General features: G+C 39.0%; 1 protein-coding gene across 1 annotated transcript; it reads right to left on the bottom strand.

Annotated features, from left to right (window-relative positions):
- Positions 1-549: 549 nt before the first annotated feature.
- On the bottom strand, positions 550-23,234 carry sass6 (SAS-6 centriolar assembly protein). Its single transcript, XM_054596125.1, has 16 exons — positions 23,079-23,234; positions 17,813-17,873; positions 17,550-17,629; positions 17,339-17,443; positions 16,853-17,021; positions 16,360-16,437; positions 12,083-12,202; positions 10,527-10,718; positions 8,470-8,664; positions 4,342-4,431; positions 3,570-3,749; positions 2,840-2,921; positions 1,532-1,641; positions 1,394-1,449; positions 1,207-1,298; positions 550-983 (listed from the first exon to the last, which is right to left on the bottom strand). Exons 1-16 carry the CDS (start codon positions 23,138-23,140, stop codon positions 931-933), a joined length of 1,725 nt encoding a protein of 574 aa, XP_054452100.1. The 5' UTR covers positions 23,141-23,234; the 3' UTR covers positions 550-930.
- Between the last annotated feature and the right edge of the window lie 1,179 nt (positions 23,235-24,413).

Below are 24,413 nucleotides of genomic sequence, written 5' to 3'. Positions count from 1 at the left end.
CATGGATTGATTTTTCTGCATTATTTTGAAACATGACCTGCCTGAGTTTTTAATGTTTCCTAGATAAAAAAAAGGCAATGCTTTGTTATTTCCTGTGGTACATAGCCTGTTATTAAATACATATTGATTTTCTTTAAGAGGTGCTTACTAATGGCAAAACTTCTTTAAGCACCGCTATAAGGCTTCCTTAATATTCTAAAAGAATCGTTCTCATCGCTCTGATAATTTATCAAACAAAAAATTATTCACATTCTATAGTCTATAATCAGATTAGTGTCAATTATGGTTGTAGTCCATTTACCTGTGTGTGTCTGTACTCCACCTCACCATGCTGTGTTATTTAGTTTAAAGATTTGTGAGCAGTGTGCCATTTAAAATGCAATAAAGTCCAAAATTCTAGCATTAGATGACTCTATAGCCAAGCTCGATTTATACTGAAAAGCACCAATATTTTCATTTCACACATTCAATATTTGATGTGGACTTGAAGTGAGATAAAATTAATTAAATGTTGATTTTAAAGCAGTAGATACTCTTGAATGTCTGTGAGTAGCATAAGGATGGAAACAGTTTATTAAAGACTACACTTCATAACTTAAATACAACAGCAATCAAAACACAATATAAACACAAAAGGATGGCAAACGTCATATACTGTTTAAGGAAAAATAGTATATTTCAATTTAAAGACTTTAATACATTCTCCATGATCACTGGAATCCACCATTCAGAAAGGTGCTACAGCATTTACTGTGACCACAGATCAGAAGATAGATGTGTAAAACATAAGCACACAAATTGAAACAGCAACAGAAGCTACTTATAAAGTGAATTCCACACAGTAGGTCAGTTACAGATTAGTATGGTTTCACTTCCACCTGGAGTTAAATTGCAATTCAGTGTGATGCAAGGAATCCCGCTGCTTCTGCTTCATGCAGAGAAGTAAGCAGAAGCTACGGAGGGCTTTGTTTGCTGAGGGAACTCTACAAAAAAACAAACAGGAAACAGACGTGTCAATCAAAAGACTTAGCATTAGGGGTGTGTGTGTGTGTGTGGTGTGTGTGTGTGTGTGTGTGTGTGTGTGTGTGTGTGTGTGTGTGTGTGTGTGTGTGTGTGTGTGTGTGTGTGTGTGTCAAATGCTGGAAAAGATATGATGTTTCCCTGCTAAAGCACTCAATGTGAAGCTCTAAATGATGAGCGGTTTACCTTTGGGGAACACATTAGGTGACAGACCATAGACTGGGATGCTATCATCTCTCCTCTCAAAGTACTTAGAATCCAGACCTGCAGGGGCTCCACTGAGGATGAGAAGAACACAGTGAAAATGATTTACATCCCAAAAGTTGGACTTGTACACACAAGTGTATACTGTGGAAAGAAAGAATAAACACACGTGTGTCTCATGGTTTGCTGCACTGATCGCTGATCAGCAGGAGACGCTGCACCTGTCTGAGGGTAAAGTGCAGTATTAAGTTTTGTTGCTGTACTTGGAGTCAAGTGTGACAGTAGTGTCATGTGAACTACAGTGTACCTTCAGTCCTGTTGCTGCTGATAGAAGTGAATGCCTGTCCAAAGGTTCAGGAGACTGTGACTTTCTGCAGAACTGCTTTTCATTTAGCTGCTTGTTGAGCCAATTTATAACTGTAGAAAAAGAACAATAGCACAGAAGATGAGTGTGCTAATAAAGTGACAAAGTTCTCTGATCTTCAAAGTATTATAAGTACTATGTGTCATCAGTGTGGGGTCTAATGTCAGGAAATATTGAAGGGCTGCAGTTCTCTGTTGTGACAGTGGACTAAAGACTGTTACATCTATCTACTGACAGGAATACACCAGAGCTTTTCAGCCCTATGGCCATGTTCTTAGAAAGTCATTGAAATCAAATGAAACACATTATCCACAAATAAGCTGCTCACATGCTTCATGTCAAGAGTTTATCCAGAATAACAGAGTCACTATTTCCTGTGAATGATGCTGCTGCTCATTTCTTATATAAATATATTTTTTTTATAGTTGTGAGCATCACAAAATGAATTGTATTTGGTATCAAACCTAAATCCATTACTTTACTGAGCTAAACGTGTGTATCGGGAATGGAAATGGTCAGAACCATTCAACGGCATTGATAATTGGCACTGAATGCTGGTCAGATTCCAAAGTGCAGAGCACATTTGTGTACAGACCGAAGTAGTAGTCAGGCTGTGTCAGTTATCTGGATCAGAACTCTGCAGATCCAGTCGGATCTTATTCAGGGTCGGGCTGAAAATGTTAACTACATTTCTATTTCGCTTATTGTTAAGTGATTCTGAAGTTTGACCAGAATGACGCATGTGCACAGTTTGAAACATACCTCTGTGTTCACCTTAAATCGCTGTTTAACATGTGTATGTACAAGCAGAACTCTGTTACATCACAACTAGCTGGAAGCCAAGTGGCCAGTATGTAAGGGACATGTGGAATGTGCACAAACACTGAGAAAGGACTTTTCAGTGAAGTAGGAAACATCTGGGGACCAACAGTCAAAAACAATATTTGCCAAGTTGCTGGATTTTCAATGAGGGAGAAGGGGGAGATGAAATTTTAACATTTTCTCACTGAACGTTATTGTGAATTTGTTGAAAGTTATTATTCCATGTGTCTTACAACACGTCTGATCTTTACACACTGACGGGATAGCTGATGGGTCGGTTTAAAACTTAAACTTTATTCCTATTATCACACACATGAACTGTGAGCAGCTCAAGGACACGACATGAGGACAGAGGAGCCGGGGGATTGAACCGCCAACCTTGTGGTTGAAGGACGAACGGCTCACGAACAGTGACACAAGCTTCCTCACCATTCTCATTTGTCTTCAACACCTCTCTGCTTTCATTTAGCTTCTGTACCGTCGTCTCCAACTGCTCCTTCAGTTTTGAAACCTGTAGTACACAAATCAAGTTTATATCAAACCCCATCTTTCCTGTTGATATGCCCTATAGGCCAACTGGCCTTCAAACTGATGTTACCCTGGGTAATGTTGGTTTGGTGCCACTCAACCAGCCACAGTATAGAACAAGAACATGTATACATGTTTGTATTTCAAATCAACACTACTCCAACAAATGAAGACAAAGCTGTTATAAAATATACATTTCTCCACTTTGGTTTCAGATTTTTTGTCAAAGGACAAGGGATTGACAGAGTACACACATTTAAGATATAATAAGGTGAGGTCAGGTGGGGTGGGATGCGGTAATGGGATAGTATCTAGTCCTAGTAATTTTCCTAATAAACAAGATTATTAGGACTACATACTTTATAAAGGTGCCCCAATGTGAAAGTTAACTGATCATTACTGATGTGTCCGATACCAATATGATGACTGATAATATTAAGCTTACAAAATCAAAATGTTAACAAAGGCATTGTTTTGAGACTGACATGTTTATTTTTCTAATCATCACCATCTCTAGAATAACGCATATTGAAAGAATTTAGAATTTTAGTTTTGTTGTTTAAGTAGACTTCTGATCAAAAAGCATCAGCGCTGTTAAGATGAAGTGAGCTACATAAGAGTGCAGACGTACCTGCTCATCCCTGGTGACGAGCTGCTGCTGAGTGCTCTGTAGATCCTTTTCAACATTCTCAAGTTTTCCTGATGTGTCTTGGAGGAGCTTCTCCTGTGACACAGTCACAGTGTTTTTCACTTTTATTTTTCCAACTAGGCCTCGAACCTCTCCCTGCAGCTTCTTAATGATACCGTTAGCCTGGATTCAAAAGGAATAGAAGGTAGTAAGACACTGGACCCTGTTGAAACATAAGGAGCAGTTATACACTCAGCTCAGCCAGTTTATTAGTAAAACCCACAGGTCCTTCTAATATTTTCTCCACCCACTTTATATGGTAAATGGTAATTGGACTGTACTTGTATAGCGCTTTTCTAGTCTTCCGACCACTCAAAGCGCTTTTTACATTACTAATCATTCACCCTTTCATACCCATTCAGGGGCTACCATGCAAGGTGCCACCTGCCCATCAGGGTCTCTCTAATCATTCACACCCATTCATACACCGATGGCACAGCCTTCGGGAGCAACTCAGGGTTAAGTGTCTTGCCCAAGGACACATCGACATGGACTGCCGGAGCCAGGGATCGAACCGCCGATCCTCTGATTGGAGGACGACCCTGCTCTCCACAGCCGCCTTGGCGGTTAAGCTAAATAACAGCGCATGCAATGCATTAACCAAATCTATGAAAAAATGCCACAAAGCCATCTTGAATGGACACAGTAAGAGGGATACTGATGGGTAACAATTATCCCTTTATGTGTTGACTATAGGGGTTAAACCATAGCAAACCTTTATCAGCTCCTCAGACAGGGATTTCACTGTTGCCTCAAGTTTTCTAATCTGAAGTTCTTTAATTTCAGCATTTTCTTCCATTGATTCCTAGAAAACACACACAAAAAAAAAATTATTTAAAGAGAGAGAGAGATAGATAGATCGGTATGTATATATATACAAAATATGATTTTATCATGCAATAAAACTTACTATGATGTCACCAAAGACTTAATATATACACACAGCGGGTAAAATAAGTATTCAACATGTCACCATTTTTCTCAGTAAATATATTTCTAAAGGTGCTATTGACATGACATTTTCACCAGATGTCGGTAACAACCCAAATAATCCATACATACAAAGAAAACCAAACAAATACATTCAGAAATTAAGTTATGTGTAATAAAATGGAATGACACAGGGAAAAAGTATTGAACACGCTTACTGAAATTTATTCAATACATGCCTTTGTTGGTAATGACAGCTTCAAGACGCCTCCTGTATGGAGAAACTAGTCGCATGCATTGCTCAGGTGTGATTTTGGTCCATTCTTCCACACAAACAGTCTTCAAATCTTGAAGGTTCAGTGGGCCTCTTCAATGAACTCTGATCTTTAGTTCTTTCCATGGATTTTCTATTGGATTCAAGTCAGGTTATTGGCTGGGCCATTCTAGCAGCTTTATTTTCTTTCTCTGAAACCAGTTGAGTTTCCTTGGCTGTGTGTTTGGGATCATTGTCTTGCTGAAATGTCCACCCTCATTTCATCTTCATCATCTTGGTAGATTGCAGCAGATTTTTTTCAAGAATGCCTCGGTACATTTTTCCATTCATCCTTCCTTCAATTATATGAAGTTTGCCAGTGCCTTATGCTGAAAAACAGCCCCACACCATGATGTTCCCACCTCCAAACTTCACTGTTGGTATGGTGTTTTTGGGGTGATGTGCAGTGCCATTTGACCTCCAAACATGGTGTGTATTATGGCATCCAAAGAGTTCAATTTTGGTCTCATCTGACCAGACTATATTCTCCCAGTATTTCACAGGCTTGTCTTAATGTTGTGCAGCAAACTTTAAACGAGCTTCAACATGCTTTTTCTTCAGCAATGGAGTCTTGCGTGGTGAGCGTGCATACAGGCCACGGCGGTTGAGTGCATTACTTATTGTTTTCTTTGAAACAATTGTACCTTCTAATTCCAGGTCTTTCTGAAGCTCTCCACAAGTGATCTTTGGCTCTTGGACAACTCTTCTGATAATTCTTTTCACTCCTCTGTCAGAAATCTTGCAAGGTTTATGGTGAAATGATGTTCTTTCCACTTCCGGATTATGGCCCCAACAGTGCTCACTGGAACATTCAGAAGTTTAGAAATCTTTCTGTAACCAATGCCATCAGTATGTTTTGCAACAATAAGGTTACTTGGGTTGTTACCGACATCTGGTGAAAATTTCATGTCAATAGCACTTTTAGAAATAGATTTACTGAGAAAAATGGTGACGTGTTCAATACTTATTTTACCCGCTGTGTGTATATATGTTATGGTATGGTATACATCTTATGGTCACTATGCTATTTTTTTAACAAGCTTATCATTCTGTTTATTATTATAATTCTGTTCTCATTCCTCAAAGGGTCATTAAAACACTTTATAGTAGTAATTGGGTCAAATATGTCTCATGAATGCATACAGAAGTAATGTATTTTGTGTTTTATACATAAATTAATTTCCACACGAGTAGTTTTCTATGCTCACTAAAATAGTTATGTTTTACAAATGATGGCCTTTCCTTCAATATCCCGGATATAAATTTAAATTCAGTTTCTGTATCCCTTTGGATTGTTTTGGGGATCCTTACAGACTAATATGTCCATGTTTGGTTGACATCATAGTAAGTTTTATTGCATGATAAAATATATTTTTATTAGTTCATCGCTTTAATGCTGCAGCTGGTCAATGTTGAGCTCATTTGAATAATTTTAATATATTTCATATATTACTGACATAGGCAGGAAGGCAGGTAGGTCTGCACGAAACAAGAAAAATCTGTCGTGCCATATTCATTTGTACAATATTGCCATGACATTATGACTCAAGATAGATAAAAACAAATATTGAAACGTGCATATCACCTACACATTTCCTCACATTTTAAATATAACTAAATATTGTTTCTAAGGCAGCACTAGTTATGTTTACAACAGCAAAGTCACTTCATAAAGTCATGAACGTGTCACTGCACCAAGACAACAAACACTTTATTCAGTCCATTCCACCCTTAACTATAAAATTCCCCGAATACTGCTTAATAGAGGGATCTTAAAGCCACTCAGAGCCTCCATTAAGAGCTGCACACTCTGCTCGCTGTGATTGGCTGGGACTTACACCTCCACAAGGTGCCCAAAGGCTCTTTGTTGACGTCCAGAAACTTCCTGAAGGCAGCGAAATAAGAGGAGAGAACATCCAGGCAGAGGGCAGAGTCTCTGTACATTCAGAAACCACCAAACACGTCTAGTGGTCAGAATTGATGGAGCCGCATTTAAGTTTATTTTTTATGAATGTAATTTACTAATTTTCTTCTATATTTGTGTTTGAAAAGCAAAGAGTGCCCCGCCCACAGGTGGGGGAGAGAAAGCGGGTGACAGCAGATATCGTTTTTGATCTCAGCCTGTGAGAGCGTTTGCTGGTAAATGGCATCGGCAACGCAACAGTGAAATATTAAGGACACTAAAGACAACTGCATCTTATTTTCCCATTATGTTTATTTTGCAATAAATCACAATCAACTGTGAACACTGAACGCCCTTTGGACTTCTTTTTTGAAACAAGGCTGCGAGTCTAACAAATTGCACCCGAACTCTCTCTGTGGTAAACCAATAGGATAGTGGAACAGGAGTTAAAGAAAAACCCAGTTATCGAGGTGTTGCCACTACAATGATGATGAAGAGGGATCATTTTTTATGAAAATGCTGCATGTTATACCTTTAAGTTTAACCTTTAAATTAACACATCCAAGAAGCTGAAGCATATAATGTACCTGAATTCACAAACAGGAAGGATATTACTACGAACACTCTTGTAATGTTACGTTGCACGTCTGGTGTCTCAAGTTAACGTTAGTTTCATTAAATTGTTCATTTATATTATACATTGTTGCTTGCTGTTACTGGCTGGTATTCACTCATGTTACGCCCTTAGTAATTGTATGGTGTTATTGGAGAGGTTATGATTTCAGGCCCACCATAAAAATACTGAACACAAAAATGGTGACAGTTTAACTTTACAATTCAGAATGATATAGTTCACTCTATTCACATGTACTAACATGTATGTTGACAAAGAAATCTTAGAAGGCTCATGGTAGAATGTTATGTCACCATCAGAGCAGCAGTGCAGAAATTAGTTTTAAGATGGGGGCGATGAGAAACATTTAGGAAATCTATTTAAAGTGATTACTAACACAAACCGTACCGTTGTGTCGATAATCCTGAAATAACATGCTTAGGTGGCAACAAATACAAACCAGGAGACCCTGCTGCTTTGACAAAACGCTCCAGGGTGGGAGGGGAGGGAGATGAGATGGAGGCTAAGCTAACCCAGCTACGACCTACTCCACTACCCAGCCTACAGCTGGGTAGTGGAGTAGGTCGTAGCTGGGTTAGCTGTCTGATGTTCAGCCGCAGAAAAATAAGACTTTAGGCAAACCCAGCAGTGGGAGGTCAGTGACTGTTGATCCCACATCTTTACAGAGACCTGGCTCCATCGTGGTCCCAGATCAAGCTGCACTTGACTGCCTGATTGCCGGACTGCAGGACTGCAGGACTGAGTGCAGGACTCCGGTCGGACGAGAAGAGACGGACATCAATGATGCTTGGTGCTCAAACATAGTCAAAGCTGATGGACAATGTTTTCCTGATATCAAATATTTAATGTGTAGCCTACTTGCTTCAAAGCTTAATTTGGTGTGAATGCAGCCTAAACCACACAGTGGGATGAAAGAGACTAAACTGGGCCTGCAAAAAAAAACAACTATCCAATGAATCAAAACTATGTCTCTAAAAATCAACTAGATGAGGTCGATGTGATATTGAGTCTCAGTGCTTTTCAGGCGACTAAAAAGAAAAAACACAGCTGAAGTTGCACTTACCTTCTGCTGCTGAGTGGCTTCCAGCACCTCTTTTGAGTGGTGCATGAGCTGATCCTTATCTTTGATCTCATGTTCCAAAACAGACACTCTCATCTGCAGCTGGCTCACCAAACGCTCCTTGTCATGGACCTCTGTGTCCAGAGAGCTGTTCTCCCTCCTGAGAGACAGGATCTGCTGCTTTGAACGCTGGCACTCCTAAACAAACCAGCAGGAAAACAGTCTAATCGTCAATAAGCTTTCTTGAAATAATCCTTATCATCACCATTCTTCAAGTATGTCTTAAGGATATAAAAACCTGGATGACATGCAACTTCTTGATGTTAAACTCCGACAAAACTGAAGTTATTCTACTAGGCCCAGATCACCAGCGAAATAGATTATCTAATGATATAGTTTCTCTAGATGGCATTGCTCTGGCATCCAGCACTACCGTTAAGAACCTCTGAGATATCTTTGATCAGGATCTGTCTTTTAACTCTTATATAAAACAGATCTCAAGGACAGCCTTTTTTCATTTACGTAACATTTAGAAAATCAGGCAAATCCTGTCTCAAAGCGATGCAGAAAAACTAGTTCATGCATTTGTTACCTCTAGACTAGATTACTGCAATTTGTTATCATCAGGCTGCTCAAATAAGTCTCTTAAATCTCTCCAGTTGATCCATAATGCTGCAGCACGTGTTCTAACAAAAACTATGAAAAGAGATCATATTACTCCAGTATTAGCTTCTCTGCACTGGCTCCCTGTTAAATCAAGAAGAGAATTTAAAATTCTTCTATTCACCTACAAAGCTCTAACTGGCCAGGCACAGTCTTATCTTAAGGAACTTATAGTTCCATATTACCCAACTAGAGAGCTGCGCTCCATCAATGCAGGGTTACTTGTGGTTCCTAGACTATATAAAAGCAGGATGGGAGCCAGAGCCTTCAGTTATCAAGCTCCTCTTCTGTGGAACCAGGTTCCAGTTTCAGTCCGGTGCAGACACACTCACCACTTTTAAGAGTAGGCTGAAGACCTTCCTTTTTGATAGCGCTTATAGTTAGGGCTGGTTCAGGTTTGCCTTGGTCCAGCCCCTAGATATGCTGCTATATGCCTAGACAGTCGGGGGACTACATAGGATACACTGAGCTCCTCTCTCCTCTCCCTCCATCTTTATGTATTAATCTCCTATTCATGCACATTACTGATTTTGCTTCTTCACCGGAGTCCTTGTGCTTTCTCGCCTCGCAGGTTCCCATGAATATTGGTTATATTTGGACTGTCATCGTGCCTCCTGCTGTGGCCCTGCTGACACCCACTGCTACTACCACTATTATTATTAGTCACATTACTATTATTATTCCCTGTACTATTACGCTTATTAGCTTTGCTTCTACCCTGGAGTCTTTGTGCTTTCTCGCCTCGCAGGTTTCCATAAATCGTGGCTGTACCTGGACTGTGGTCGTGCCTCCTGCTGTGGCCCTGCTGACACCCACTGCTACTACCATTATTATTATTAGTCACATTGCTAATACTATTCCCTATATCATTATTTTAATTCTACTATTGTCATTGCTGCTTTTATAAGTCGTCTTATTTTTTTCCTTCGTTACTCTGCTTACTACTGTGATTATATGATTCATTTATGTCATATATATTGAATGTGTTGTAACTCTGTTATGTTGTTCATTCTGTACACATGACATCTATTGCATTCTGTCCATCCTGGGAGAAGGATCCCTCCTCTGTCGCTCTCCCAAAGGTTTCTTCCTTTTTTCTCCCTGTTAAAGGGATTTTTTAGGGGAGTTTGTCCTGTGCCGATGTGAGGGTTCCGGGACAGAGGATGTCGCATGTGTACAGATTGTAAAGCCCTCTGAGGCAAATTTGTAATTTTGGGCTATACAAAATAAACTGAATTGAATCTACAGAGGTCTTCAAAAGAATGGAATAACTACACCACAGAACAGGTGCCCCACAGTCAACTGTCGGTGCTCATTTTAGAGGCAAGTTTATACTGTTATTGTAAAAGGTAAACAGTTTGTCACACCCCTCCTAATCCGGCCCCCCATCCACTTACCTCCTCTGCACCTACTAGTTTAATTTTCAGGTCTCTGATGACAGACTCGTTTTTGTATTTCCTCTCTGTCAGCTCTCTGCAAGAGGCCTCCAGCTCTGTCAGTCTGCTGTGGAGCTGCTGGCTGCTCTTCTTATGTGAACTCTCCAGCTCCTGACGGAGCAGCTCCGTCTGCTGCTGAAGTCTGCTCTGTAACTAAAGACGTAAACCTCTCTTACAAATCCGGATGCAGAATGCATCTCTTTACTGTTCATCCATGAGCTTGGTTAATTCCAAATATGGTTGTCATGATATGAAATGTTGATATTACTATTGCCAGAGGAAATATCAAGGTTTCACAATTATTTATCACAATATTTATATAGGCCTAGCTAATGAACTAAAATATTCATAACCAGTGGTTATTTGCATATATATTAGGAAATAAAAGATTGTATCTTTATTGACAAGAGTATTAGTAGTTTCGAGGGTCAACTAATATGCAAAAGGCACTTTTCATGGCTTTTAAACATAAATGTGTGTGTCTACAGACCCCCAACGCTTATTGGCTTTGCTTCTACCCTGAAGCCCTTTTGCTTTCTCGCCTCACAGGTTTTCATGAATTGTTGTGGTACCTGGACCGTGGTCGTGCCTCCTGCTGTGAACCGGCTGACACTCACTGCTACTTCGATTATTATTATTAGTCACATTACTATTACTATTCCATATATCATTATTTTATTCTACTATAGTCATTGCTGCTTTTATTGTCTTAATAGTTTTCCTTCGTTAATCTGCCATGTTTATGTTATTTTAGTTAGTGTACTTAGCCGTCTGTTAGCCTGTTAATGTTAGCATGCTGCACTGCTGATGCGGCTCGCTTCAATTGTGGGTACACAGGTAATACAGACTGTGTGGACATTAAGCCTAACATAAAGCCAGTTAAATAACTACAGTGGGATGTGGGTAACAGACTTTTTACTTGTTGCCTAACTTGTACTGCAATGTAGACAATCTGCTTTGTTAGCATGAAGGCCTGTCTTCTCTGTGATCAACACAGGTGTGTGTGTGTGTGTGTGCGTTGCTGCTCTGTTGAGTGTGTAGATTTACTTGACAGACTGCCCTGAAGGCACAGATCTAAAAAAACAAATGGTCAGAATGTATGGAATAAAAAATGTTTATTCCTTTGCTTGGTTGTGTAATGTTAGCTTACACAACAGTAGTGACTCACTGTAGCAGCACTGTAGCAGTTCCAGTGTAACATAACATGTTAAAATACTGTCAGCTGATGCTCGGTTCTGAAGTTCCTGTCTAATGAAGTGTTCCTGAACCCAGCAGACTCTCCTCACAGTATGAGAAATCACCACTGACCTGAGAGCTCCATCAGCATCTGACACACCTTCAGTCGACAATAAACCCATGGAGCACATGATCTGGACATTTTACATACAAGTTATGGCTTTGCTACCAGGGTTTTTGTCATTTTTAAACATCACAGCTAATACAACCTGGGCATTTTTATAACTCAGTGTCTTTAACGACGGGGCATTAGAAACATGGTGTGTGCAGATAATTCTTACCTCTACAGCTTTCTCCCTCTCTGATTGCAACTCCTGACAATGACGGCTGGACAGAGAGCTGGTCTGACTTGTCCACTCTGAACGCAGTTTGTCCAACTCTTTTGTCTTTTCAGACAGCGTCTGTTAGAGAAACACACGTGTTATGAATGAAACCGTTTCTTCTTTTCAAACCACTCCCATAAATGGGCTGTACTTGTATAACGTTTTTCTACCTAAAAGAACACAGTGCTTCACAATTGGCTTCTCATTCACACTCATACGCTGCTAGTGACAGCGCTGCCCTGCCCATAGGGTTCAGTTTCTTGTCCAAGTACACTTGGACACGTGGATAGGCCAACCCTGTGATGAGTGGAAGACCCCCTGAGCCACAGCCATTGTTCATTTTTCACAAAATGTGGATTATATGTACACAATTTGTTACTCATACAGCAGTCTTTACAACAAGAGATCCTAGAAATGAGAAGTGAAATACTGTTGAAAAGAACAGCTGACTCACTTGATAACAAAATGCACATCCAACTTACATTTCCTAGATTGTGCCAGAAAATCAGACCCTGAGGTCTCTCAGCTCTCTTAAGGTGGTTTTAGACCCTGGAGACCAGTTTGAGCCCTAAAAGTAATTAATCAGTTATGAAGAAAAACAGAGGTTTGATAAAAGTAGTTATGAGTAATAAAGTAATAAAGATACCTGTCCCTACCTGAGGGCCACCGTTGTTCTCAGGCACACGTGTTAAGGGAGGCTGAGAAGAGGGGCATGCTGTTACTTGCGATCTGCAACCTCAACACTAGATGCCACTAAATCTTGCACGCTGCTCCTTTAATGTCTGTCAAGTTGAGCTTTCAATTCATAATGCCGGATAGTGTAAGGCATAATAATACATCATATTTAAATTGGTTTGTATTTTGTGAGTCAAATCTAAATCCTGAACGTGACCAGTCTCTGTGTAAGGAAAATGTAGTACTACAATGTTTTTCTCTGAAGTAGATGTACATGGTAAGTAGTATACCCTCCAGTTGCATATTCTTGAGTGCCTTTTGTAAGTTATTTTGGTGTACAATGACTTAAAAAAAGTAATAATTGCATTACATCATAATAAATCCATAGCTTTTTGGCTCCAGGCAGTTGTCCACCTTGTCTAACAGAAAAGACTGCCCTAGTGTTTTTTTTCTTAGTCACAGTATATTTCACCAGTGTTACTGACCGTGAATAGCTGCAACTTTGTTGTGTGATTCATTTATTTCACGGCAGGTGTGTTGCTGAGGACCCAAGGAAGCTCAGTGTTAAATGTGAAGTTGTTTGAAGGAGCAGTTCTCTGGAAGCACTGTCCAGGCACTTAGCCAAACTCAACACACACACACACACACATATAAATACATATATTTAAACATACATATACAGCGGGTAAAATAAGTATTGAACACATCACCATTTTTGTCAGTAAATATATTTCTAAAGGTGCTATTGACATGAACATTTTCACCAGATGTCAGTAACAACCCTATATACATACTTCATATGAAGTTTGCCAGTGCCGTATGCTGAAAAACAGCCCCACACCATGATGTTCCCACCTCCAAACTTCACTGTTGGTATGGTGTTTTTGGGGTGATGTGCAGTGCCATTTGACCTCAAAACATGGTGTGTATTATGGCATCCAAAGAGTTAAATTTTGGTTTCATCTGACCAGACTATATTCTCCCAGTATTTCACATGCTTGTCTAAATGTTGGGCAGCAAACTTTAAACGAGCTTCAACATGCTTTTTCTTCAGCAATGGAGTCTTGCGTGGTGAGCGTGCATACAGGCCACGGCGGTTGAGTGCATTACTTATTGTTTTCTTTGAAACAATTGTACCTGCTAATTCCAGGTCTTTCTGAAGCTCTCCACAAGTGGTCCTTGGCTCTTGGACAACTCTTCTGATAATTCTTTTCACTCCTCTGTCAGAAATCTTGCGAGGAGCACCTGGTCGTGGCCGGTTTATGGTGAAATTATGTTCTTTCCATTTCCGGATTATGGCCCCAGCAGTGCTCACTGGAACATTTAGAAGTTTAGAAATCCTTCTGTAACCAATGCCATCAGTATGTTTTGCAACAATAAGGTTGTGAAGGTCTTGAGAGAGCTCTTTGCTTTACCCATCATGAGATGTTTCTTGTGTGACACCTTGGTAATGAGACACCTTTTTATAGGCCATCAGTTGGGACTGAACCAGCTGATATTCATTTGCACTGACAAGGGGCAGGATTGCTTTCTTATTACTGATAGATTTCAGCTGGTGTCTTGGCTTTCCATGCCTTTTTGCACCTCCCTTTCTTCATGTGTTCAATAATTTTTCCCTGTGTCATTCCATTTTATTACACATAACTTAATTTCTGAACTTATTTGTTTGGTTTTCTTTGTATGTATGGATTACTTGGGTTGTTACCGAAATCTGGTGAACATTTCATGTCAATAGCACCTTTAGAAATATATTTACTGAGAAAAATGGTGAAGTGTTCAATACTTATTTTACCCGCTGTATATATACATATATATTGGGGTGTAATGGTTCACAAATTTCCCGGTTCGGTTCAATGGTACAGTGGTGCTGTATTTATTAAAACTAACATAACGGATTATTTATTTTTTTACTTTGAACAATGATAAATTAATTTGTGTACAGGAAGCTGCAGCAACATGGCTTTTCATCTCCCATTCAGCTGTGAGGTAATGTGCCGTTACAGTCAGATAGCTTTGTGTAGCCCTTTACCTCCAACCATCTGTTGTCAGAGCAACAATGGGTGTTCCGGATATTTGATTCTCTATTTTGGCAAATATGAAACCCTACTCTGAAATGGAAAACGCAGGCTTTACCAACATGCTGAATAATAATGATTCCAGTTACACTACTCCTTCACGAGCCCATTTCAGCCATACTGTAATTCCTGTGATGCACAAGACACAAGTAGAGATCAAATGTCCTTATTAGGGGTGTAACAGTTCACAAAAATCACGGTTCAGTTCAATACGGTACAGTGGTGCCTGCTAAGTACTATTTTATTTACTTGTACTATCTTATATAACATATTCAATTTCTTTTAACGCTAAGCACACTTTGATCTAGTTGTTGCGCTTACTCAATTAAAATTATAAACACCAAGTCCAACTGCCAAAGGCAATTTCTGAAGAAATGGCAATGTGAATGCTGGATGTTGAAAAGCTAATGCCAAACTGGATTGCTGGCTTTAAAAGTTAAACAGTATCCATAATGTATGAATGATGAGCGATTTTTTGCTCAAAGCATGAATAAGTTCAGACGACTTGAAAAATGTTTGAAAAAGTATTCAAATGTCTGAGAGCTTATTTAAATGGTAAATGGACTGTACAGCGCTTTTCTAGTCTTCCGACCACTAAAAGCGCTTTTACACTACATATCATCATTCACCCATTCAGACACTGAATGCAGGGGCTACCATGTAAGGTGCCACCTGTACATCAGGACTGCAACATTCATACAACATTCACACACACCGATGGCACAGCCTTCGGTAAAAACTTTGGGTTAAGTGTCTCACCCAAGGAAACATCAACATGGACTGCCGAAGCAGGGGATCGAACCGCATATCCTCTGATTGGAGGACGACCCCCTGATCTACCACTGAGCCACAGTCGCCAGTTCGGTGTGTGTCAAACTGTCAATCTCTCAATCAGCTCTGTGTTCCAACTTGTAACCAAAAGTTGCCATGGTGATGCTAGGTGACGCATGGCTCAGGGAGTTCATTGCATGAAGATGAGGCTGAAGCGCACATCTTACACTCTTGCTTCTAGTTTAAAGAACCCGAGTTTAGCGCTTCAATTTATAAGGTAGGACACCTTGCTGAACATGATGTGCGACATTTGTGTGTGTGTAGTTTTAAAATGTGAGTTTTAGTAGGTTGCAAAAGTCCTTGTTTCTGGTTCCCTCCTAAAAATGCTATTTTCAGTTTACATGACATTCTATACTGAAGTTAGTTGGCATTCCTGTCACTTGGCATCTCAGAAGCTCAGACAGTTGCCTGAAACTTAGAGAAATAAAGTTGAATTGCTTTAAGAAAGCCCCAAGTGTCGTGAAAGTTTTAAAGTTGATGAGCCGGTATGATGGTTTTTCTTATTGACTTCCATTTTAACAAAACTTCAAACAATGTTAAATATTTAGAAACGTTTTAATAGGATTTGAAAGTTGAATGTGAAAGATGTGGAAAACATTTAAAGTTTGATTAGAGTTTCTTGGTGAATGTATTATTGAGTAGATAAACGCACACCTGTTGGGCATAACTCAGCTGCCTGGACAGATCCTCGTCAGTCTTCTGAAGCTTCATCTCTAGGGCCTGCTTCTCTGCCTGAAACATTAAGAAAACAAGTCTTAACTGACTTAAGAACAAAAGGGTTTGGGTTACACAAAAAACATTATGGATGCTATAATTAGATGATCCACTAAAGCAAGCACTTTATTTATATATTGTTTTTCAAAAATATCCATGTGAGGTTTGCATATCTGTTGATTTTAAAATGAGAAGACACCTTGTGATCTATTGTTTTGCTCTTCTCTTACAAGAGCATAAAGTCACTGAACTACTTAAACTCACCTGGCTGAAAAGTACGAGTAATAAGCAGTGTACAGTCAACTCCTTAAACAAACAGCACAGACATAAAAGCTCTTGGGATTGTTAAAATTAAATTATCCCTATGCAATCCACACAACAAACCTCAGTTTGATCACTTGAATTTTACCGTTATTCTAATGAATGAGCAAACCTTGAGAGAGGAGAGACACACTGCCAGATAGTCTTTAATCTCTTTATCAGAGCCATGTACAAGTCTTAAAGACAAGTGGTTCAGGTGTTTAAATGCATTTGTCTCTACAACACTGAAGTTGGCAGGGCCTTCAAGCACTAGAGACTGACTGGACAAGTGCAAGAGAAACCTGTGGAAAGATAAGAAAACAGTCATTTAGAGTCTGGTTTTGTTTTACTGGACATCTCTAATATTGTGTCTATCACACAGATAAAACCCGATCAACTAATAAAAGCAACCACATGCATGTTAAGTTATTTCCAGATATATGCAACCAATCATAAGAGTTATCCAAATCAACTAACTTTTTTCTCTATAGCTCACAATATTTATGTAAAAGAAAATTAATTGGAATGGAATTATTAGGACTGATACAATCCTTATATAATGTGAAGCTGGCTTTATTTAGTAGAACAGTGTAATGCTGTGTGGTGGTTTTCTTCATACCTTGGATCGTCTGACTCTTGCTCAGAATAACACAGATTAAGCAGGTCAATAAACTTCTGAGGAAATGATGCAAAGTCTATCAGAAGCCCCTGTTGGACTTTCAAGCTACACAAACAATAAGAAAGAAAGACAACATTAGAGAAAATCTTGTTCATGACATCCTAAATTCCATTACTGACATTGTAGTTTACAGAATTCTACCAGCACTTACCTTTGGAAATCTTCTTCTGATATAGAGAGGTTGAAGAGAAAGTATGGATCAGTATCATCTGTTAGTCTTACTAGAAGATCCTAATACAAACAGAAACAACTGCAGGTTAAGTAAGCAGGAAGAATAACTTATAAAAAGGTTACACTGAGAAAAGAAATGGAAATAACAGGTGTAGGCCTCAAAGGGTTTTTCCAATTAGCTGACTACTAAAAACAACAGATAAGACATTGTCATAGACATTGTTATGTAGAAATCATACTCACCCTTTTGTGTACTGGACTGTTCGTCAACTGAAGCTCAATGGAGACTCGGATGTTTGCTTTCCTGTAAAATGAAGAAGTTAAAACTGCTTAATATAATAAAAAATAAATAGGATATGTCTCTCTCTCCAGCGTGTTCTGGATCTATGATGCAGCTCTTTTACCAGTTTGGGGTGCCCAACTCTAAAAAGAGAAAAAAACAAAAAAAAAAACAAAAAAAAAACAACAACTCTAAAAAGGGAGGGTCCTGTTCAGATGACCCAACCACCTCAGCTTGCCTCTTACAACACAAAGGAGCAGCGGATCTACTCCAAGATCCCTACGGATGTCTCTCAGGCTGAGCCCAGTCACCCCACGAAGGAAGCTCATTTTGGCCGCTTGTAACCGTCATCTCATTCTTTCAGTCACTATCCAAAGCTCATTACATAGGTGAGGGCTGGAACATAAATGGACAGGTAAATCAAGAGCTTTGCCTTACAACTCAGCTCCCTCTCAACCACAATAGTCTGGTACAAACCCTGCAGCACTGCTGAAGCTGCACCAAACGGCCTGTCCATCTCAACCTCCATTTTACAGTCCCTGGTGAACAAGCCCCCAAGACACTTGAACTCCCTCGCTTGGGGCAGTGACTCACACCTAACCCGGAGGGTAAAATTGATTTCCAGCAGAGAAAAATCACAAACAGCATCGGTGAGAAGTAGGGATGGGTATCGTTAGGATTTTATCGATACTAGTATTACTATCGATACTGCTTATCGGTTCGGTTCCTTATCGGTACTGCTCGATTATTTTGTGAGAAAGAATAATTTAAAAAAAAAAAGTCTGTGTTGTTAGAATTTAGTGCTATAACCTATAACGCTAACTTATAACAACACAGCTGCTCCCCTTATTAATAACTATGCATCAAACATCCCTTTGACTCCACTGTTGAGAATGGGTGCAGGCCTTTCACAATAAACTGTGTAACAGCCCTGTGACACTTGTTCACCCTCTCCGGGCATATATATATATAAAAAATATATATATATTTATTTGATTGTTGTTGATATAAACATTTTATCAAAGCAATAAATCACATAAACACCATTCATCCAGAACAATGGAATGTTGAATGAAGGTGGTGTAAATCTTAAATGTAATATATTTCAATGTTATGAATGGCAATTTAAGGCTAAAAGTCGTTTATTACTAATTCTAAAAAGGTACATGGCTCCAAATTCCCCCTGCAATCTTAAGTAAACTTGGTGGTATTGGCTTTCTGTTAAGATGTGATTTTGATGTTGACAAATTCCCTATGAAAGCCTCTGAATTTCACAAAGTGAAGTCCTCCTAGTTTTGGACAACAGGTGTATGAAATAATATATTAACTTGGATGGAAAAAGCTGCAATTATGAGTGTGCTCAAAAAACACAATATTTGGAAAAGGGAATTCTTTATAAACAATTTGATTTTCCTGGAAAAATGTTTTTTCTTGAAGCTTTTAAATAATTTAGACATAACAGTAAAATGAATTACAACTAACGTTACTTAACTCCCTTGAATTGTATTTTACATTATTCTGTTTCTCACACGTACGTTTTTGAAAATTAATTTAACTAGTATTTTATTTTAATTACTTGACTTCCCAGGAATTGTTCAGTTCCTGTAGCAACTGTTTTAAGTTCTGTTAAAACGTTAATGAACAAACGCTTACTCAATCATACAAATAAAAAGCAATCATCTGCGAAACCTCGCTCAAGCCAGCCGGCGCTGGAAATGTTATGCTAGTCTATTTGTTATGCTACGGTACGGGTGCTTGGATAGCCCAAAAAGCACGAAGATAGACCAACAGTTTGGCAATAATTTGTCCAATTTGATATATCAATGGCAAAATCAACATTATGCTGCACATTATATGAAATCGAATTAAAATCTGAAGTTACACTACTGTACTTATTTTAATAAAAAAAAGGGGCATCACAAGTTAAAATGTTATCAAATAATAATATTGGATTTGTAATAAAACCATTGCCTTTATTGGTTAGCTAGAATTTCCACTGGATGTCAGTTAAAGGTGATCCCGACTTTGTCCATCTCAAATTTCACGTGATTGTACTGTACAGTTTGTGAGAATATTAATTCGAATCGATATTGATTCGAACCCGTATCATTGAGTGGGAAAACATAATAGGTGGGCAAAGAACTGTGCCATTACGCTATGTCCAAAACACAGACATCAATCAGAGACATAGGATAAATATAAGGTCAACACACAGTCAGCAGTCGCTTTTTAAAGCACAAAGCAGCCAGATCAACTTGTGACCACCCTGTCCATGTCCTTCGGTGCAGTTTTGAATTATGCCGGTTAATTAAGTGTAATAATCCTAAAGTTGGTAAAAAAACACATAATCGTCTTTGGAGCCTGTTTTGTGTCAAACTGTTTCACGTAGAAAAACTTTGTGGCACCATTAAAGTAATAATACAAATAAAAAAAACATAATGGGGTTTGAACTCATATCATTGTGTGGGAAAACAGTTGATGGTCAGAGGTAATACAACTACGCCACGATCAGCGTGGTGAAATGTGTTGAAGGCAAAAATTAAGCCAAAACATTAAACAGTCAGCAGTCACTCCAAAGCTGCACAGAGCAGCATGATCAACTTGTGCCATTTTGTAATATAGCTGGTTTGCGAAACAAATGGACGGATGTTTAAAAACTGACTATTCTAAACGTCTTTGTAGCGCTGCAAATTAATGAGGCAGATGTTGTGATTCATGAGGTTAAAAATTGCATCAGAGGCCACAAAAAAAAACAGTTTTTCAGATCAAATGCAACCAGCCAAAAATACAGATTTGTGAAACAATTGAGAATAAGTAAAATACATAATCACATTCAATTTGTCTAATAGCCTCACAACTTGTATTACATGGTAGACACACTCAAGGGGTAAAATTAGCAAATAATTTGACTGTTTATCACTGATATTTTTTTAATACAAATTATCCATTTATGTTGTCACTTCATGACAACATCACAAACATCTTTATCATTGATTTTAAGCGCTACAATGACATTTTGAATCAACAGATTTCAAAGAGCCGCCTATTCATGCTTTGTGCTTTAAAGAGCGACTGCTGACTGTGTGTTTACCTTATATTTATCCTATATCCCTGATTGATGTCCGTGTTTTGGACATAGCGCAGTTCTTTCCCCACCCATTATGTTTTCCCACTCAATGATACGGGTTCGAATCCCGTTAAAATATATATACAGTGGGTACGGAAAGTATTCAGACCCCTTTAAATTTTTCACCCTTTGTTTCATTGCAGCCATTTGCTAAAATCGAAAAAGTTCATTTTTTTTCGCATTAATGTACACTCAGCAACCCATCTTGACAGAAAAAAACAGAAATGTAGAAATTTTTGCAAATTTATTAAAAAAGAAAAACTGAAATATCACATGGTCATAAGTATTCAGACCCTTTGCTCAGTATTGAGTAGAAGCACCCTTTTGAGCTAGTACAGCCTTCTTGGGAATGATGCAACAAGTTTCTCACACCTGGATTTGGGGATCCTCTGCCATTCTTCCTTGCAGATACTCTCCAGTTCTGTCAGGTTGGATGGTGAACGTTGGTGGACAGCCATTTTCAGGTCTTTCCAGAGATGCTCAATTGGGTTTAGGTCAGGGCTCTGGCTGGGCCAGTCAAGAATGGTCACAGACTTGTTCCGAAGCCACTCCTTTGTTATTTTAGCTGTGTGCTTCAGGTCATTGTCTTGTTGGAAGGTGAACCTTCGGCCCAGTCTGAGGTCCTGAGCACTCTGGAGGAGGTTTTCTTCCAGGATATCTCTGTACTTGGCCGCATTCATCTTTCCTTCAATTGCAACCAGTCGTCCTGTCCCTGCAGCTGAAAAACACCCCCATAGCATGATGCTGCCACCACCATGTTTCACTGTTGGGATTGTATTGGGCAGGTGATGAGCAGTGCCTGGTTTTCTCCACACATACCGCTTAGAATTAACGCCAAAAGTTCAATCTTGGTCTCATCAGACCAGAGAATCTTATTTCTCATAGTTTGGGAGTCCTCCATGTGTTTTTTGGCAAACTCTATGCGGGCTTTCATATGTCTTGCACCGAGGAGAGGCTTCCGTCGGGCCACTCTGCCATAAAGCCCCGACTGGTGGAGGGCTGCAGTGATAGTTTACTTTGTGGAACTTTCTCCCATCTCCCTACTGCATCTCTGGAGCTCAGCCACAGTGATCTTTGGGTTCTTCTTTACCTCTCTCACCAAGGCTCTTCTCCCACGACTGCTCAGTTTGGCTGGACGGCCAGGTCTAGGAAGAGTTCTGGTCATCCCATACTTCTTCCATTTAAGGATTATGGAGGCCACTGTGCTCTTAGGAACCTTGAGTGCTGCAGAAATTATTTTGTAACCTTGGCCAGATCCGTGCCTTGCCACAATTCTGTCTCTGAGCTCCTTGGGCAGTTCCTTCGACCTCATGATTCTCATTTGTTCTGACATGCACTGTGAGCTGTAAGGTCTTATATAGACAGGTGTGTGCCTTTCCTAATCAAGTCCAATCAGTTTAATTAAACACAGCTGGACTCCAATGAAGGAGTAGAACCATCTCAAGGAGGATCAGAAGAAATGGACAGCATGTGAGTTAAATATGAGTGTCACAGCAAAGGGTCTGAATACTTATGACCATGTGATATTTCAGTTTTTCTTTTTTAATAAATTTGCAAAAAATTCTACATTTCTGTTTTTTTCTGTCAAGATGGGTTGCTGAGTGTACATTAATGCGAAAGAAAATGAACTTTTTCGATTTTAGCAAATGGCTGCAATGACACAAAGAGTGAAAAATTTAAAGGGGTCTGAATACTTTCCGTACCCACTATATATATTTTTTTACTTCTAAATGTTCTACAGAGTTCTTCTACTTGACAACAACAGACGCATTCGGCTGAAATTCGCCATTACCATGGTTAAAACACCGAGGTTTCGCAGATGACGGCTCACTTGACCGCAGTTTATTTTTTGGAGATTTTTGGGGGAGTTAGTTAACTGACTGAGTTTATCTATCAAGCGACACAGGGTTAGTCATTAACCTGGTTAATGTGGTAACATGCTGACGTGCACCTAGTGGTCGCGTTAACTTTGTATATTCATCTTTATTGCTTACATAAACACATTAGAAAGATATCTTGCTGGTCTGCCGCTGAAATACATAACGCCAGGTCACGTTAGCTAGGTTTTGTTAAAATAGGAAAATCAATGTCCGCAGTCTTACCTCTCCTCACAGTCCCTGCACCTCACGTTCACTTGTAACCCTTTGCTGTAGAGTTGCTCCATGTTGTAGTCAAACTAAATACGTATTTAGTTGTTACTCCTTCATTGTGTTTGATTTGGCGCTTTTCAGCCGCCAACTGAATCCCCCTGGAAACGGAATGTGAATTATTCTCTTCTTTTTGAAGTTTATTTGACGCTGGCAAACATAAAACCCCTTACCGCCGCCTAGTGACTTGGAGTGGAACCGGAGAGGATTGTATTCAATTGCAACAAGTAATAATCTCAGCAGGGGAAATCCATGGTGTGTAATAAGGTGCAGTTCAAATTACCTAACTCACCTACTTTCCATTCAAGTGGCACCTGTACTGCATAGTTTGTCTGTTTTTAATTAGTGGAGCAAAACAGAGAACACACATGTGTGGTATGACATGTGGGGGCTGAAGTTTGTTTGGGTGTAAAAAGAATGTATTATAGAGACAGGTATTTAAAAAAAATTGAAGAAAATAAAAGAAAGATATTTTTGTGTGAAAGAAAATATCCACCAAGTTTGGAGATTTTTGTGAAATCTGTGCCTGGTCCATGTTTGGAATGGCTGGCGCCCATTATTGAGCGATTTCGATTGCAAAATAGTTGAACAAAAAAAGGGTCAACTTTGACTCCTTTAGACAAACAAATATTCCAATATAATTTTAAATTCATGTAAACAGCATATTCTGTTTGGGTATTCTAAATTAGGTCTTATTCCAAATAGAGCAATTTCCATAGAGCCAGGATGTGCAGATAGCAAGGTTATGGTTAAGTTTTCTTTAAAATAAAATCAGTTAACAAAACACTCTTAAATATTCCCAAAACAAACTTTTCAGCTGAAACCAATGTATATGGGTATTTAGTAGTGTTGTTTAATCATGACATTTTAAAGCAAAGTATTTGAATTCTACATATTGCATTATACATTATAGCGTTGTTAATGACTACGTTAAAATAAAAATATTGCTTACGTAAAAATTGCGGGGCACCACTTCTGAATAGAAGAAACAAATAAAAATATGATCAATAATTTGGTAACAAATTATCCAGTCTCAATATCTCAGGCGTAAATCCTGATTTCAGTGACCTCATAGTTCCCACCTTGAATCAATATGACAGACAACGGCTTGGCGATACATGAGTAATTTATTTCTCAAGGGATTAAATTAATGGATGACAAGATGAATAATTAAACAAGGATACAAATCAGGAATTAATTGATTTCAAATAAACAGGCAATATCATATCAGATAGTGAAGAAAAGTTGAGGTCTCCTCTTTCTCCTATCCCTACTCTACCCGTTCAATCT

This window comes from Anoplopoma fimbria, chromosome 3 (assembly GCF_027596085.1).
Source record: "Anoplopoma fimbria isolate UVic2021 breed Golden Eagle Sablefish chromosome 3, Afim_UVic_2022, whole genome shotgun sequence".
NCBI lineage: Eukaryota > Metazoa > Chordata > Actinopteri > Perciformes > Anoplopomatidae > Anoplopoma > Anoplopoma fimbria.
Note: the sequence above shows the minus strand (reverse complement) of the source record. Positions and strands in the feature narration are given on the sequence as shown.